The sequence below is a fragment of the Papio anubis genome, chromosome 15 (assembly GCF_008728515.1).
Source record: "Papio anubis isolate 15944 chromosome 15, Panubis1.0, whole genome shotgun sequence".
Taxonomy (NCBI): domain Eukaryota; kingdom Metazoa; phylum Chordata; class Mammalia; order Primates; family Cercopithecidae; genus Papio; species Papio anubis.
Genome location: NC_044990.1, coordinates 24434057 through 24448852, shown reverse-complemented (window position 1 = coordinate 24448852; position 14796 = coordinate 24434057). Strand labels below are relative to the sequence as shown.

Genomic DNA, 14796 nt, shown 5'->3' with positions numbered 1-14796 from the left:
ACTAGAAATAGAAGTATAGTTATTTTCAGTCCAGCAATGTAGTCTGAGAAATAATGTCATAGAAAAATACTTGTACTTGAACCAAAGTAGAACCAAAGTATATATCAAAATGTTCATCTAAGTCTTGTTTTTAACATCGAAATATTGAAAACAGTTCATCTGTCTTTAAGAAGGAAACCCTTTAAGTAAGCTATGATAAAGTATGATCATATTAATGAAATGCTTTGCAGGCGTTAAAATGAAGATAGTTGAACTCTATGACTTGGAAAGACCTTGTTTATAAGGCAGTGTTGAATGTTAAAGGGAAAAATGTAAAGCATTATTTTCATGCATATGACACTAAACTGTTAGTAGTGCTATCACTGGAGTAAGGATGGCCATAGGAGGAATATAAGGGAAATTTCATATTTTACTCTGCATATTCAGAATTATTGAAGACTTGCTAAAGTAAATGAGAGTGTATCATAAAGATAGAAAGTACAAAATATAGAATGGAATTCAAAAGCAAGTGTCTGAAATCGGTTAATAAATTTAGAAAACGTCTCAGACAGCTTGAGGTTATTGCTACAATTGCCTTTTAAAAACTGATACGCATAAATGATTCTAATTCATTGGAAAAAGGTTAAATATAATTCGAATGGTATAACAAGGCAATTCACAAATATTTATAGTTTTTAATCCTTACACATAAACCTTTTATATATCTATGATTATTTTTATACAATAAATTACTAGAAGTTGCTGTATTAAAGAGTATTGATGTTCTTAAGTCTTTTACCCATATTGACGAATAATTTTACAAGATAGATGTACTAGTTTACATTGCTACCACCAGAGAATGAGTATGTCCTTTATTTGTACCTTTACCAACAATTAATATTATAATTAGAAAAAAAGGCTCCTAAATACATGAAAAAATATGTATATACTTTCTTCATTTCTTTCTCTTTGTGAATTGCCTTGTAATATCCTTTGCCTGTTCTGTTAATTAGTAAGAATTCTTTATATAGAAAGAATCTTAACCTTTTCTTTTGTGTTGCATATATTTTTCTGTTGTATATTCTTAAAAATATCTACCTTGTTAAATATACCATTCTAATTATACTTAATATTTTTCTGATGACTTAGAATCATTTATGTGAATCAATTTTTATAAGGCAAAATTTTAATGATAACCTGAAGCTACATGAGAGACATTTTCTAAATGTATTAACTTGCTTCAGACTCTTGTTTTTGAATTCCATCCTGGATTTTGTACTTCCTGTTTTTTCTTCTGCTGTCAAAATACTGTCAGTTACAATGTGCCTGTCTTGTAGTCCATCTCTTACAGGTTAGGAAAACATCTGAGTTTTTATTATATGCATAAAATAAGCACCTTCAGAATAAAGACCTGAGAGCTTTTCTTCTGAGCAAACTATATTAGTTATGTTTACTACATTGACTAGACTTTTTTTTTTTTTTGAGACGGAGTCTTGCTCTGTCGCCAGGCTGGAGTGCAGTGGCGCGATGTCAGCTCACTGCAACCTCCACCTCCGGGTTCAAGCGATTCTCCTGCCTCTGACTCCTGAGAAGCTGGGACTACAGGCGCACACCAACATGCCCAGCTAATTTTTGTATTTCTAGTAAAGACAGGGTTTCACCATGTTGGCCAGGATGGTCTTGATCTCTTAACCTGATGATCTGCCTTCCTCGGCCTCCCAAAGTGCTGAGATTACAGGCGTGAGCCACTGCGCCTGACTGACTTAGACATATATTTTAACTGCTCAGGCCTCTCCCCGTTGGTTGGATAGTTGAAGATTGAGAACTGAAAGCTGGTTTTTATGTGTTCTGTATTGGTGATATTTCCAGTTGCGAATTATTAGATTGGCAGTGCGTTATTGATAACACAGTACCTTCAGAAACACTGTTAATCATTCTTCTCTATTAACTACTCTTTCCTTTGTTTTACCTGGGCGTTTGGTTATGGAATTTTATTGAATTTAAGAACATAATCAAACTAGATCATTGACTCCTATTATTGACTGATGTAAAGTATCTCAATAGAGGACAAAATAATAACTGGAGATAGCTAGTATTCACTTAATTAAATTCAGGATCTTCATTTTATCTAGTGAAAACTACTTGCCCTTAATTATTTAGTAATTGCTTTCTGACTGAAAAACATGATTTAGCCTATTTCATATATTTGCTGAGAAATTGTCATCGTTCTTCAACATAAGATGAGTAGTATATCAGGCTTAGTCACAAAGGGAGTGAATATATATGGTTACCCTCTCAGTCCCCAAGCATGAATGATGAATAGTTGTCATTCTAATGCATGTGAGCAATATATAACAGCAATGTTCGTTTTCTTGGGTTTTAAGCAGTCAAGTAGGACTTCTTATGTTTGTTGTTTTTTAGTTCTTCATTTTATTTCTTTACCCAAGGTTAAGACATGATCTAAAGTGCTAGAAGTATAGCTTGAGAAGGCACCTCAGTTTGTGATCAGTCAAATCCAACGTGGTCAATGAAATTCCCACCTCTAGGCTCCTGGGCATTTCTGGCAGATGAGGGTGATGGGGCTGGGTGCTAGTGCCAGTAACTTCTACATATTTTAATGAAATAGATCTGCACACCACTCTTCTTTTTTGATTTTTTAACCAATCTTCATAGCTTTTTATCAGAAAATATTAAATGGAAATAGAAATATGGCATCAGATCCATTGAGATGGACAGTTGTGATCTAAGGAAATAGTACAAATCACTTGTGAAGAAAATGTTATAAATCCTTAAAAATTAGTTTATGTACACATTAGTACTAATATTACTTTAGTTTGAATGATGTATTTTAGTAGTGTGTCTTTAGGAAAATCAAGGAGGTAATGAGTCGCATCATATACAGCATGAAATATTGAAGGTTTTGGTATCTTTAAGACTTAGAAATGCAACTGAGCGCCTTTTGTCTTTTAAAATTCCATCTCCTAACAAAAAAACCCAACTTGCAACCAACCCAAAACTATTTCCAGAAAACCCAGAAACTTTAAAAATATTTGGCTTTTCTTAAAGAAATCAACCATGGTGATTTTAATCCTTTATAGAAATGGTATCTGTTTCTTTTATCTTTTAGAAGTGTGTCATTCTGATGAAAGACTCTGCCATTTAGATTTGCATAAGAAATTAGTTGAAAAAAGTCTGTATGATTTTTGGCATAGATAATTATGCTAGTTTATAACAGTAATGCAATTTTATTTTAAAGATTCTGACAATGGAGATATTAATTATGATTATGTTCATGAATTATCATTGGAAATGAAGCGTCAGAAGATACAGAGGGAATTAATGAAGCTGGAGCAAGAAAACATGGAGAAGAGAGAAGAAATTATCATTAAAAAGGAGGTATGCTATTTATTGCAATAAATATGTTAGTACTTAATAGCAGCATTCGTATTGATCAGATAATGCAGCTTCTTGCTACATCTTAAATTATACTAGCATACTGATATATTGATCAATCCACTATATATGTACTACTCCATATATATTCATTTAATCTTCACGTTATTCTGTTAGATAAGTATCAAATATTTGTGTTATTGAATAGGTGAGCAAAGCTGAGAGTTTGTTGCCTAGAGTCATCAGCTAATGTAACATGGGGTTTGAATCTACATAGGTCTGTTTCAGGCCCATGCTATTTCTAGAATACCTTGTTTCTTTTCTGAAAAGTGAAGATACAGTTATTTTAAATATAATTTATGATTTTTCTGAGGAGATTTTGAAATTTTATGATTTTAATTTACTTAATTGAAACTGGTATATGTTAGAACAGTTATATTGCTTAAAATCATGGATTCAGGAGTCAGACTAATATCAACAGATAGTGGCTATTGTAATTTATTATTTTTATTTCAAACTTTTTTTGTAGGGATGAGATCTTTCTCTGTTACCCAGGCTGGAGTGCAGTGGCACTCACTGCAGCCTTGAACTCCTGGGCTCGAGGGATCCGCCCATCTCAGCCTCCCTAATAGCTGTGTCCACAGGCACGTTCCATGCCTGGCTTTTTTTTTTTTTTGTATAAGAGATAAGGTTTTTTTTATGTTACCCAGGCTGATCTCAAACTCCTCACCTCAAGCAATCCTTTCACCTCAGCCTCCCGAGAAATTGGGATTACAGGTGTGAACCACTGCACCCAGCAATAATATTTAATTTTAATCTGAAGTTTGGTGTGATTCTAAAATACTGTAAGCCTTGTTGTACCGTAAGTGGAGGAATTTCTGAATTGACTTACTGAATTTTTTAAAGGTTTCACCAGAAGTGGTTAGATCAAAATTGTCCCCATCACCTTCTCTAAGAAAGTCTAGCAAATCTCCGAAGCGAAAATCAAGCCCGAAATCGTCTTCAGCTAGCAAGAAAGATAGGAAGACATCTGCAGTATCTTCTCCCCTGTTGGACCAGCAGAGGTCAGTAGGATGATAAATAGTATCAGAAGAAAATAGCTTTTTCTGAAGTGATACTAAAAAGAATTAGTAGGTTATAGAAGTGTAGTTTTAATACATTTTATATTTAATGTAAGCTTTTTTGTTCTAAAAAGAAGTTTGAAATGTTTCAATTAAAAAGACAGTTATAGAGAACAATAAAACAAGTATTTGTGTAACATCCTCATATGCTTCAGAGCTTTTTATTTTTTAAGAAATAAAAATAAAAGATACATTTCCTGTTCCTCTCTTAAATCTGGTGTTTATGATACTTGTGCATGTGTTTATACTTTAATATGTGTTTTGCAATGTATAGTATTGCTTTCATCTATTTAATTGTAATACGGATATATCATAACCTTCTACACTTTGCTTTTTCACTTAACATTTTTTTTTTTTTTTGAGACGGAGTCTCGCTGTGCTCCCAGGCTGGAGTGCAGTGGCGTGATCTCGGCTCACTGCAAGCTCCGCCTCCCGGGTTCACGCCATTCTCCCGCCTCAGCCTCCCAAGTAGCTGAGACTACAGGCGCCCGCCACCACGCCCGGCTAGTTTTTTGTATTTTTAGTAGAGACGGGGTTTCACCATGTTAGCCAGGATAGTCTTGATCTCCTGACCTCGTGATCCACCCGCCTCGGCCTCCCAAAGTGCTGGGATTACAGGCTTGAGCCACAACATTTTTATATTTATCTATATTGATACATATAACCTTAGTTCATTCATCTTGGTATTTATATTATAAATTTGTCTACTCTTCTGTTGAACATTTATGTTATTTCCTGTTTTTAAACTGCTATAAATTATACACAAAAAATTTTTGTCTCTGTATATGTTATCAAGAGATTGAATTCTTTATAAATTAGAATTACTGTAGATTGAATTCTTTATAAATTAGAATTACTGTAGAAGCCAGCTGAAGAAGTAAAAATAGAAACATTTATATTCAGGGACTAAGAATAAGGAGAAGATACATTTTCATTTAATGTCACTCTGAACTATTTATATTTTATTTTAATTAAAGTCCATACCCTAGTTTTATCTTATAAAAAAATGAACTAAAAATATCTTCTACCTAATATTTAATCAGTTAACAAGCCCTATTTGAACCTGTAATGAAACTCATATTTATCTCCCTCCTTGTAGTTTCTAGAGACTAACCCTATTTCAGACTCTACTTAACTTTTTGCCTAGATTATTATATCATCCTATTAACTATATTGAGTTTATTTAGTTTCTGTCCCACACACACGTAAACATTCTCATTCAGCTGCCTCAACCCATTTATTTTATAGATGCTGTTAGAGAAATCTTAAAAGGACAATTCCAATTAATTTATTATACCATTGTAAAACTCAGTGGTTTTTCATTCTGTACAGTGAAATTCGGATTCCTTAGAATGACATTTACACTTTGGTCTTTTCTTTCTTGTCAGTAGTTTTTGTCCAGCTTGCTCCTACCTAACCCCTTCTACTCTCAATTCTTCAGTCTCTAGCTCAAATTCTAAGTTTTCCCATTTCTCTTTATGGAACATAAGTTCTGTTCCCTTTATGTACCTATCAGATTTTGCTTGTACCTCCCTGTTGATATTAATTGCCTGTTGCATTATATTTCAGCTGTGACTTATGTTTTACAACCTTTATTAAATTTAAGCTCCTTGAAGATTGGGATCTTGATTGTTCATAGTTCTGTCTTCTCATAGTGCCTACTTGGCATAGAACTTTGTGTTGTAATAAGGCACTCAGTAAAGTTGAGTTGATCCTCTCCTTTGTTCATGTAACTGAGTAAATACTGCAAAGGGATATTGAAGAAGTTGAATGAACAGAGAATGATAGCATCCACTCCACTTGCTCTTATCCTCTTGGCTAACCATTTATGTAACTTTCCCTCAATTCTATTCATTTTGCTGATAAACTGCAGACTAGAAATACCCTTTTTTCCTTTTCTTATCTGTTCTGTTTATAGAATATTTGAAACTTAATCTTTTCTTAGAAAGTTTTGATAACTATTTAGACAAAGGGTTAGTTTCATCTTTTAATACAGTCTTTTACTACTTTATTAGTAACTCATCCTATTATAAATATTTGTCATAATCACTCGCACTCTTTTAATTACTGTATTTCTTGTATTCTACTATGTTGTTGACTTTAAGGTGCGCCATTAATTTAATAATAAAAGCAAAAGGACCTGGAAAAACAGTGTATTAAAAATACAAAGAAAATACTGAATTGAGTATAGCATTTCTTTTTTTTTTTTTTTTTTTTTGAGTATACCATTTCTTTAGCTATGCAATTTACATTGCCTAGAGTGTGTCAAGTAATCATCTTTTAATTTTATTGCTGGATCATGCTATCAACTAAGAACATACTAAGCACATGTAAGGATTAGAATTTCAGTTAAAACTCAGTGGAGTATTTCAACCAGTGTCAGCCACCTGAGGTGTGACAATCAGGTAAAGAAACTTCTTGGTCTTACTAGATTATCATATTGAATGGAAAGATATAATTACTGACAAATTAAAACTTACACTTTTCCCTGAAAGCTGGCACTTTTCTTTGTTTGACATTTATTTTGAGATATAGTCTGATAGGAAGATTTGTCCTGATATGTGAGATACGGTATAATCTAAAATCATAAATATATTACCTGTTCTGTCCATCTGCACTTTTAATCTTAGTTTTTATTAGGTGAATTTTTCTTTATAGCTCTTTGTACAGAGAATATTAAGTATGTCAAAAGCTAATCTAAAACAATAGTTTTGAAGAGAGAAAGGATTAAAAACTGATAAAAGTAGACCAATGGGCTCTTTGCCACAAGTCGGAAGTAGGCTCTGTGGCACTGGAATAACAATGAGTTGACTTTTTAAATGTTGAAGATATTGTTGATTTCAGAATACACAAAACCAGTTTTGGCCTCTTCAGTCGGAAAGCACTATAACGTAATTGTGTTTTCTAACCACATAAAATTTTGATGGTAATGTGAAGAAATTCTGTACTTTAGTAAATATATTAGAATAATCTGGATTGTGATTATAGCTAAGTCCCAAAATGTCAGTGATTTAACACAACAGAAGGTTATTTCTCACATCAAGTCAAAATGAGTGTTTCTTATTGACAGGTGGCTGTCCTATACATGGAGAGTGAGTAACCCCGGCTCCTTCTGAGCATGATTCCACTTTCTTGGGTTTTCAAGGAAACCAAAGAATGGAATGTACAAAGAAAAATGGAAACTGAGTAGTACGGTTATTTAGCTCTAGAGTTTGCAATTGCCTGGAATATCAGAGTCCTTTGAGATTTGGGCCTGGAAGTGGTGGTATACGTCATTTCCACTCACATTCCTTTGGCCAGATCTTGGCCACTTGGCCATGCTTAATTTCAACAAAGTGTAGATAGTATGGTTTACCACTGTACTCAGAAGAAAAGTTTGGTAAACACTCTGCTAGTCTGTCACAGGTGATAATGTAAAAATAGTTTGTGTCATGAATTCCTTTGTTGTTTAATCATGAATTTTAAAAGATAATTTTGATACAGATGCCAATTATTGATTCGTTTTTATCTTTAAAGTAGAAAAATATACAGAAATACAAGATATTTATCACATATCTGTTAGGGTGCATAAGAAGATTGAGTCATCTCATGAATATGCAATGAGATATGTGACTAATATGGTTGTTGGCAGAAGACAAGGATGAAAAATAGATTTAGTCATCATATTTTAGTAATTTCCTACTTGTTTACATGGTTAACTCTATCAGTGATAATAAGACACAGGGATGAGGACTAAGAAAGCTACATTTTCTGGGCCGGGCGCGGTGGCTCAAGCCTGTAATCCCAGCACTTTGGGAGGCCGAGACGGGTGGATCACGAGGTCAGGAGATCAAGACCATCCTGGCGAACACGGTGAAACCCCGTCTCTACTAAAAAATACAAAAAACTAGCCGGGCGAGATGGCGGGCGCCTGTAGTCCCAGCTACTCGGGAGGCTGAGGCAGGAGAATGGCGTGAACCCGGGAGGTGGAGCTTGCAGTGAGCTGAGATCCGGCCACTGCACTCCAGCCTGGGCGGCAGAGCGAGACTCCGACTCAAAAAAAAAAAAAAAAAAAGAAAGCTACATTTTCTGAATGCTCACTATGAGTCAAGTGCTTTTAAAATATTGCCAGCAATTTTGAGGTAGATACTATCGTGTATATATGTATACACGATATATATATATATATATATAACTAAGAACTCTTGGGACTTGAGAATTCAGCATGATAGGAAATAAGTTCTAGGATTTAGGCTTAGGGTCCTCATTTATAAATATCAGTAGATAGTGAAATTAGTAGATAGTGAAAACTCACCATATGTATGAAAAGGACTACTTACAAACCTAGTACCAGACTGAACACTCTGAGCAGATGGCTTACATGGAAACGTTAATACAGTAAACAGGAACAAACTTAAAGTATAAATTCATTTATAAGTTTAGCGCAATTTGTGAGGATATTGTATTTAGAGGACAAAAGCAGTTGATCATGGGAAAAAAACTGAACAACTGTATTTTTATTTTATTTTATATTTTTGCAGAAGACTGGAGTTTCATTATTAAATCAGTCTCCCTGAGCATTCGGTGATCAGAGTTTTAAAGGACAACTTGGTGGCGGGGTGGCAGGGAGACTGGGGGAAGCCAGTGAGCTGGGAGTGCTGATTGGTCAAGTCGGAGGTGAAATCATAGGGAGTCGAAGCTGTCTTCTTGTGCTGAGCCAGTTCCTCCGTGGGGGCTACCAGATCAGATGAGCCAGTTTATCGATCTGGTTGGTGCCAGGTTGAACAACAACTTTTTTTTTTTTTTTTTGAGAGAGAGTCTCACTCTGTCACCAGGCTGGTGTGCAGTCGGCTCACTGCAACCTCTGCCTTTCGGGTTCAAGTGGTTCTCCTGCCTCAGTCTCCTGAGTAGCTGGGATTACAGGCTTGTGCCACCACACCTGGCTAATTTTTGTATTGTTAGTAGAGGTGGGTTTCACCATGTTGGTCAGGCTGGTCTCGAACTGCTGACCTCCTCACAATCCGCCTGCCTCGGCCTTTCAAAGTGCTGGGATTACAGGCATGAACCAACACGCCCAGCCTGAACAATATTTTAAAAGAGAAAAGAGTTCAAATGGAAAATAACAGAATAGGACAGGTGCAGTGGTCTGAGGTGGGCAGATCACTTTAGCCCAAGAGTTTGAGACCAGCCTGGACAACATGGTGAAACCCTATCTCTACAAAAACACAAAAATTAGCCAGGTATGGTGGCATGCAACTGTACTCTTAGCTATTCAGGGGGCTAAGGCATGAGGATCACTTGAGCCCTGGAGCTCGAGGCTGCAGTGAGCCATGATCGTGCCACTGCACTCCAGCCTGGGCAACAGAGCGAGACACCATCTCCAAAAAAAGAGAAGAAATCGAAAAATAGCAGAACAATGAAATTGCCAAATTTAGAATTAGCAAAATGAATACTACTTTAAAAATTACTGAATATAAAGACAGATTTAAGATCCTGGAAAAGCAGAAAAAATGGAAATGACAGAGAAATCTAACATGGAGGAGAGATCCAAGAGATACAGTAACTGTATAATAAAGAGAACTGCAGAGACTTGGGTCATGAGGAAAAGTTACGAAATGAAAGTAGAAGAAATAGAGTAAAAAGTTTGAAGTTTCAGATTGAAACAGTCCATTTAGTGCTGGAAAAGGTTTTTTAAAAATACCTGGACTTAGTGAAAATCTTTTTCCAGTGAATAATTTTCAGGGGATAATGTTCATAAGCATGCCAACAGAAAAACCAGTTTACCTGAATAGTAAAAAATTTGATTTTCTTTGGACTTCTTACCTGCAACGTTAAATGTTACAAAATATTTTAACTAGAGGTCTGAGGTAAAAGGATTTTGACATGAAAATGCTATATTCAATAAAACTGTTGTTAAGAGGCAAAGACAGCCAGTGTTGAATGTGTATGGGATCAAAGTTATACCACTTACTTAAAATTACTTAAATTACCAAAAAGAGGCACTTAAAGAACAAAGTCTGTACCCAAAAATCAATTACAAATAGATAAAAGACAAATGTGAAAGGCAAAACTACAAAATTTTAGGAGACCATCTTTGTGACCTCAGAGTTGGTAAAATTTTCTTAAACAAGATTCAAAGATTTATGATGAATATATACTGACAATGGTTGGTATTTCATTTGTAGATGATGTAATTGTGTTTTTTAAATAACGATGACAACCTGGAAGCCACCTGAAGAACTATGAAATTGTTTTAAAAAGTTTTGGAGCATTTTTTTCAAGGAAATTCTATACAGTCAATGAAAATGATTATATCTAAATCTGCTTTTTTAAAAAAGTTTTATTTTGAGATGGAGTCTCACTCTGTCACCCAGAATAGAGTGTGGTGGTGCAGTCTTGGCTTACTGCAACCTCTGTCTTCTGGGTTCAAGTGATTCTCCTGCCTCAGCCTCCTGAGTAGCTGGGATTACAGGCACCCACCACCATGCCTGGCTAATTTTTGTATTTTTAGTAGAGAGAGGGTTTCACCATGTTGGCCAGGCTGGTCTCGAACTCCTGACCTCAAGTGATCCACCCCCTCCGCCCCTCCCCCTAGCCTCCCAAAGTGTTGGGATTATAGGCATGAGCCACCTGAATCTACTTTGTGTTACAGAAAGATGCTTGCACTTTGTCTATGTTTAGTATTTTAAAATTTTACAAAACATTGTGATAGGATATTCCATGAATGTGTGTAACACACACACACACACACGTAGAGTTACCCATTTCCAATGATGAGAGAAAATAGTGGTGACCATATATATATATATGATTTGCACATATTTTCTCCCATTCTATAAGTTGCCTTTTCACTTTGTTGATTGTGTCCTTTGACATGCAAAAGTTTTAAAATTTGATGTAGTCTCATTTGTCTATTTTTGCTATGTTGTTACCTGTGCCTTTGGTGTCATAGCCAAGAAATCATTGCCAAGTCCAAGGTCATGAAGCTTTTCTTTCTTTTAGGATTTTTATAGTTTTTGCTTTTATGTTTAGGTCTTTATTTTGAGTTAATTTTTGATCTGGTACAATATAAAGGTCTAGCTTCATTCTTTTGCATTTGAATACCCAGTTTTAAATGAGTAGACAGAGAAAGATATATGGCAAAAGTATGTAAATATTCAAGATGTTGAAAATAGTTCTCCTTGAGTAGTAGAATTATAGGTAATTTTTGCTTTCTTTGTCTACTTTTCTATGTCTTAAAAAAATAGTTTAAGTGGTCATTGTATTAGTATCTTTTCTGAACGTGTCTTCCTATTTAACCTCTATCTTTTCTCAGAAACCTGCCCCTTTAAAGTTATATAATAATAAGCAGTGTTAACAAAATAAGTATTAAGTAAATTCTTCACCCATTTCTGTTTTTTTTCTTCTGCATATTGGTTAGTAGTGTACAAAATAATAAAGGGCAAGTAATATAAAGGAACACTGCTGTTTTTAAGAAGACTTTAAAAAATATCCTTTTGGCATATTTGAACCTCTAATGATAGCTTTGTGTTACCTTCAGAAATTCAAAAAGCAACCAAAGTAAAAAGAAAGGACCACGTACTCCTAGTCCACCCCCTCCTATACCAGAAGATATTGCTCTGGGGAAAAAATACAAAGAAAAATACAAAGTAAAAGACAGGATAGAAGAAAAAGCAAGAGATGGAAAGGACAGAGGACGAGATTTTGAAAGACAAAGAGAAAAGAGAGACAAGCCAAGGTAAGTAGGATTGTATGTTTTTAACAATATTAACTTTTGTAGAATATAGAATATTTACTTTTCAGAAGATTTTGGGCATTAGCATATTGGATATTTTAGTTTTGTTTACAATAGTGTGTATATTTATTTTAATAATTCCCATAATATCTATTATGAGTCATGGATAATTCAGTAAGCGTTAACTTTTACAATTTATATTTGAATTTTATATTTACATAAAATGTACCATCTTCATCATTTTAAAGTTTATAGTTTAGTAGTGTTAAGTATTTTTACATTGTGAAACAATTCTCCAGAACTTTTTTATTTTGCAAATCTGAAACTCTGTATGTATCAAAAAATAACTCCCCCTTTTCACCTTTTTCCAGCTCCTGGTAACTATCATCCTATTTTGTTTCTGTGAATTTAACTGCTTCAGATACCTCATATAAGTGGAATCATAGTGTTTGTCTTTTTTGACAGGCTTATTTCACTTAGCAGAATGTCCTCGGGGTTCCTTCTTGCTGTGGCATGTGACAGGATTTCCATCCTTTTTAAGGCTGAATAATATTTCATTGTATGTATATGCCACATTTTGTTTATCCATTCATCCATTTGATGGATGCTTGGGTTCTTTGACGTCCTGGCTATTAGTGCTGCTATGAGAATGAATATGTAAATAATCCCTTTGAGACCCTGCTTTCAGTTCTTTTGTATATATACCCAGAAGCAGAGTTGCTGAATCATATGATAATTCTATTTTTAATTTTTTGAGAAACCTCCATACTGTTTTCCATGGCAGTTGCACTGTTGTACATTCCCAAAGAGTACACAAGTGTTCCAGTTTCTCCATACCTTCACCAACACTTATTTTCTGTTTTTGTTTGTTTTATAGTCGCTATTCAAATAGGTGTGTTTATCTCATTGAGGTGAGGTGTTATCCCATTGAGGTTTTGATTGGTATTTCTCTGATGATTAGTCATGTTGAACATCCTTTCATGTGCTTGTCGGCCATTTGTATATCATCTTTAGAGAAATGTCTTTCCAATTCTTTGCCCATTTTTTAATTGGGTTATTTGGTTTTTTTTCTGTTAAGTTCTAGGAGTTTGTTATATATTCTGGATATTAAACCCTTATCAGAGATAAGATTTTAAAATATTTTTTCCTATTCCATATGTTGCTTTTTTTCTTCCACTCTGTTAATTGTTTTTCTTGGCATGCAAGAGAATGGTTAACTAGAGCCTTCACAGTTCTTAAGTATGTTTTTTTAAACTATACTCTATATTTTACAATCCAGCAGGTGTGTTTGTGAAAAGTACATGTAAATGTTTTTGGTGATTGACATTCTATCAGTAAAGCCTTTGGTTTCCCTAATGGTTCTTTGTACTTTTATTTTGGTATTTTGACTAAGAAGTCTCTGAGAGATGGTTCTTAACACCTATTCCTAGGTAGTTTATCATTTAAATGGTAAAAACATTTGTATTATGAGGACTTGAATATTACACAGGCTGATCCTTTATTTTCCAGTTTTTCTCCCTGGCTTATCCCTAAATGGTATGCATAGGACTCACCTGTTACTTAGTATGTAGACAAATCTGAACTTGGTGTTTTATTTTGTTTTGTTTTCATCTAAAGACATGAAACAACAGAGCTAGGGATACTGGAAGATTATATAAATAGCTGATCTGCACGCACTGGAGTTCTACAGCCGTATGTGACAAGGTTGGAAAAAGACATTTTGGTTTAGGAAGAGTTAATTTAATTACCAAGGTTCTTAGGTGGGGCCGTTATTTTCATTTGTCTCTATTACTCTGTCTAAAGAAATTACAGGTGCACCAATTTTATTGAACCTCGCAGATGTGTATTTTTACAGATGGAAGGTTTATGACATCCCTGAATTAAACAAGCCTATCAGTGCCACTTTTCTAATAACGTGTTCACTTTGTATCTCTGTAATTCTTGAAATATTTCAAGCCTTTTCATCATTATTGTATCTCTTATGGTGGACTGTGATCAGTAATTGTCAACATTACCATTGTAATTGTTTTGAGGCATCGTGAACTGCACCCGTATAAAACAGTGAACTTTATCTGCAAATGTGTGTGTTCTGACTGCCCTACTGACTGGCTAGTCCCCTGTCTCTCACCATCTCCTTGGGCCTCTCTATTCCCTGACACACAATGATTCCCTCTCAGTTCCCTAAGATGTTATTGAAATTAGGCAACTAATAACCCCACATGTAGTGGCCTCTAAGTGTTCAAGTAAAAAGGAAGAGTCTCTTACTTTAAATCAAGAGCTAGAAGTGATTAAGCTCAGTGACGAAGGCATATTGAAAACTTAGGTGGCAAGCTAGACCTCTTGTGACAGTCAGCTAAGTTGTGAATGCAAAGGTAAAGTTCTTGAAGGAAATTTAAAGTGCTACTCCAATGAACATATGAATGAGAAGAAAGCAAAACAGCTATATTGCTGATGTGGAGGAAGTTTGAGTGGTCTGGATAAAAGATCAAAGCAGCCACAATTGAAATCTGCCACAATATTCCTTTAAGCCAGAGTCTAATCCAGAGCAAGGTCCTAACTCTGTTTAATTCTTTCGAGGCTGAAAGGGTA

The 14796-nt window shown here is 34.8% G+C and overlaps 1 protein-coding gene across 12 annotated transcripts in view; it reads left to right on the top strand.

Moving 5' to 3' along the window:
- Nucleotides 1-14796, top strand: part of ZC3H13 (zinc finger CCCH-type containing 13) — a 97369-nt gene that overhangs the window by 38775 nt on the left and 43798 nt on the right. For all 12 annotated transcript variants that reach the window (XM_021929412.2, XM_021929410.2, XM_021929404.2 and 9 more), the window contains 3 exons: nucleotides 3236-3375; nucleotides 4279-4436; nucleotides 12013-12210. In XM_021929412.2, coding sequence (XP_021785104.2) covers nucleotides 3236-3375; nucleotides 4279-4436; nucleotides 12013-12210 — 496 coding nt within the window. The remainder of the gene's footprint in view (nucleotides 1-3235; nucleotides 3376-4278; nucleotides 4437-12012; nucleotides 12211-14796) is intronic.